Source organism: Lycium barbarum, chromosome 11 (assembly GCF_019175385.1).
Source record: "Lycium barbarum isolate Lr01 chromosome 11, ASM1917538v2, whole genome shotgun sequence".
Classification (NCBI taxonomy): domain Eukaryota; kingdom Viridiplantae; phylum Streptophyta; class Magnoliopsida; order Solanales; family Solanaceae; genus Lycium; species Lycium barbarum.
In genome coordinates, this window is record NC_083347.1 from 68,541,628 (window position 1) to 68,545,693 (window position 4,066).

At 41.9% G+C, this 4,066-nt stretch overlaps 1 protein-coding gene across 1 annotated transcript; it reads right to left on the reverse strand.

Moving 5' to 3' along the window:
* Positions 1-847: 847 nt before the first annotated feature.
* Positions 848-2,516, reverse strand: LOC132619884 (uncharacterized). Its single transcript, XM_060334648.1, has 2 exons — positions 2,334-2,516; positions 848-1,357 (listed from the first exon to the last, which is right to left on the reverse strand). Exons 1-2 carry the CDS (start codon positions 2,514-2,516, stop codon positions 848-850), a joined length of 693 nt encoding a protein of 230 aa, XP_060190631.1.
* Positions 2,517-4,066: the final 1,550 nt, after the last annotated feature.

Here is a 4,066-nt window from a genome sequence, read left to right on the forward strand (position 1 = left end):
GTTTAAACCTTGATCGACAGACTCTCGTACCGAATCTTCTTAGTCGTGGGAAAATTTGCGGTCCCCTAAAAATTTTCGCCCCAGTTTATAGTGTTGAACAAGTGAGAAATTTTGAGACCTTCTCAAAATTTCTGCCCCAGTTTAAAACTCTGGATCGGTTGGTTGTTTAGTGGCTCAATGGCACGTATTTTTGAGATCTTCTAAAAAATTCTGCCCCAGTTGGGCATGCATCAATCCTTGCACCTTTGCGAAGTCCTATCTTTGCGGCTTCCTAGGGGTTTCTTGGGTTTTTCTTTGGTGCGACCGAGCTCAAACATCGCCTACGTATTCTGTCGCAGCAGGAATCAGGTCGAACGTAGTTCGGAATAAAAGTAAATGAGTTTTTGGTTTTTACTAATAATGTGACCGGGTCCCAAATCGACTGCCTAGGTATCTCACTGTGGGGAAGTCAGGTCATTACATAGTTCATAATACAAAGTTGTTTTGTTTTTCCTCTTTATTACAAACAATTACAAGCAAAAGAAAATATCTAATATAAGTAAAGAAAATAATGATTACAAGAAAAAGGTACCATTAAAAATTGACAAACTTGTCTTCATGCGTAGTAGCACTTGATTGCGTATAAGTTGATTGGCTTGGGCCACTCTTGTCCGCCCATTTCTGCTAGTACTACTGCTCCTCTGGAGAGTACTTTGTGGACCACACAAGGACCTGTCCAGTTGAGAGAAAATTTCCCTTTGTATTCATCTTGGTGTGGGAAAATTCTCTAGAGCACTATCTACCCAACTTTGAAAAGTTGAGTTCTGACTCATTTTTTAAAGGCTCTTGCCATCCTTTGTTGGTATAGTTAACCGTGCCATACAAAAACCATCCTCTTCTCGTCGATTAAGGCCACTTTCTCATATCGAGCTCGGACCCATTCGGCATTGTCCAATTCTGCTTCTGGCATAATCCTTAAAGAAGGTATCTCGACTTCAACAGGTATGACTGCTTTAGTACCGTAGACAATTAAATAAGGTGTTGCCCCTGTTGAAGTTCTAGCTGTGGCACAGTATCCCAGTAAGGCATATGATAACTGCCCGTTCCATCCTTTGTAGTTGTCTGTCATTTTTCTCAATATCCTGTTGATATTCTTGTTGGCTGCTTCTACGGCTCCATTCATCTGTGGCCGGTAAGTTGTCGAATTTCGATGGGTGATCTCGAGTTTCTCATAGATATCCTTCATCAAGTGGATGTTCAGATTTGCTCCATTGTCAATAATGATGGACTCAGGTATACTAAATCGACATATGATATTGCTTCGCACAAAGTCGGACACTACTTTCTTTGTCACTAACTTGTGTGGCATTGCTTCCACCTATTTGGTGAAGTAATCAATGGAGACTAAAATGAATTGGTACCTATTTGAAGCGGCAAATTCGATGGGTCCAATGACGTCCATACCCCAAGCAATGAAGGGGTATGGTGAACTCATAACATTAAGCTCACTCGGCAGAACCTTAATTAAATCGCCGTGGATTTGACACTGATGGCATCTTTGCACATATTTGCATCAATCACATTCCATTGTCATCCCATAGTATCCGTCCCGAAGAATCTTCTTGGCTTATAAGAATCCATTGATATGGGGGGCATATGTCCCAGCATGTACTTCATCCGGATGTTTGGTGGCCTCGCCGGCGTCTATACATCGGAGTAGACCCAAATTCGGTGTTCGTTTGTACAACACTTCCTTGTTTAGAAAGAAACCATTGGCCATTCTTCTGATGGTCTTCTTTTATCCAGTGGTGATACCTTCGGGATATTCCCGTTTCTCCAAGTATATTTTGATGTCATTATACCACGGCTTGCCATCTGGCTCTGCTTCCATATGGTAACAATAGGCTTGTTCTTCTGTCAAGCTTATCCTCAGCGGGTCAATGTGACTGCTTTCAAGATGTTAGATCATTGATGCTAGTATGGCCAACGCATCAGCAAACTCGTTCTGAGCTCTTTGAGTGTGTCGTAACTCAATCTTCCTGAATTTCTTACACAGTCTTTGTGCCAAGTTCAAATATGGCAATATCTTATCATATTTAGTGGCCCATTCGCCTTTTACTTTATGAATTAGCAAGTTGGAGTCTCTGATGACTAGTAATTCATTAGTGTCCATGTCCAGTTCCATCCTGAGGCGTAGAATGCAGGCTTTATATTTAGCCATATTGTTGGTACATCGAAATTTGAGCTTCGCGACCAATGGGTAATGTTGCCCATTTTCTGATATCAAAACCGCTTCGATTCCGGACCCTTTGTAATTGACTGCTCCATCGAAGAACAATCTCCCGCCTATGTACGGTTCCGCTGCCTCTTCTTCTATGGTCATCCACTGGGCTTCCAGCTAGCAGGTCAGCCAAGGCTTGTCCTTTAACTGCCTTTTGTGCTATGTATACAATCTCGAACTCGCTCAACAGCATTTGCCATTTGGCCAACTTCCTGATAAGCATGGGCTGACGGAAGTTATATCCTAATGGATCCATCTTGGGTATGAGGTGAGTGGTATATGAAGACAAGTAATGCCTCAATTTTTAGGCCACCCAAGTTAAAGTGCAACATGTTTTCTCTACCAGTATATATCTCGCCTCAGAGGCAGTAAACTTCTTGCTCAAGTAGTAGATGGCGTGCTCCTTTTTTCTTGCTTCATCGTGTTATCCTAACACACACCCAAAGGCATTTTCTGCAACAGATAGGTATGGCAACAGCGGACTCGTAGGTCTGGGAAGAACCAAGACTGGTAGGTTGGAAAAATATCTCTTGATAGTATCAAATATCTCTTGACATTCTTCTATCCATTTTGTGGGAGCGTCCTTCTTTAATAGCTTAAGAATGGGCTCCACAATGATGGTAGACTGAGCTATAAATCGTCCAATGTAATTTAACCTTCCCAGGAAACTCATGACTTCTTTCTTGGTTTTGGGACGAGGTAGTTCTTGAATTGCTTTGATCTTTGTTAGGTCAAGCTCTATGCCCCCTTAGCTGACTATGAACCCCAGTAGTTTTCGTGCCGGTACCCCAAATGCACATTTAGTCGGGCTTAGCTTTAAGTAAACTTTTGGAGCCTGTCAAAGAATTTCCTTAGGTGAATGGTATGCTCCGAACTTTCTCGTGACTTCATGATGACATCATCCACGTATACCTCGATTTCTCTATGAATCATATCATGGAAGATGGTAGTTATGGATCTCATGTAGGTTGCACCGGCATTCTTGAGGCCGAAGGGCTTTACCCGGTAATGGTACACTCCCTATGGAGTGATGAAAGTTGTTTTCTTCGCATCCTCTCTATCCATTAGGATTTGGTGATAGCCGGCGAAACAATCCACAAACAACTGTAGCTCGTGCTTGGCACACTTATCTATGAGTATGTGGATGTTTGGAAGTGGAAAATTATTCTTGGGACTGGCCTTTTTGAGATCTCGGTAGTTCACACATATTCTTATTTTTCCATCCTTTTTCTTTACCGGCACTATGTTGGCCAACCAGGTTGGGTATGAGGTTACTTGTACCACCCCGGATTTGATTTGGTTTTCTACCTCATCCTTAATGCAGATACTGAGGTCTGGTTTGAAATGTCGTGTTTTCTATTTCACAGGAGCGAATCCCGCATTGATAGGCAATCGGTAGGATATTGCGCTGGTGCTTAGACCCGACATGTCAACATATGACCATGCAAAGATATCTATATACTCTTTCAGTAGATTTATCAATTCTTCTTTCAGAGGCGCTTCTAGGTGTGCGCTTATCCTAGTTTCCTTGATATTCTCTTCGTCACCTAGATTTATGGCTTATGTTTCATAGATATTTGGTTTCTGCTCATTGTCTAACTGCTCTACCTCTTCTATGAGACCCTCGAGTAGCATTATTGCTTCTGCGTACTCCTCGTACTCTTCTTCCTCTACACTGCTCGACTCACTCGTTTTGCAACATGTCATGACATTTAGGGCTGTTTTATCATTTTTATTACTAGAAATTAAAGGAAAAGCAAGGTCAGTATAAAACATGCATGCAAAGCGAGTAAATAAAATCATTTT

What these genes read in the sequence shown, in the direction of transcription:
- LOC132619884 (XM_060334648.1), bottom strand. Translation starts at nt 2,516, where the DNA reads ATGGATCCATTAGGATATAACTTCCGTCAGCCCATGCTTATCAGGAAG. An exon ending in GAAGAAGAGGCAGCGGAACC is followed by an intron (nt 1,358 to 2,333) that starts GTACATAGGCGG and finishes TTCACCAAATAG; the next exon opens with GTGGAAGCAATGCCACACAA.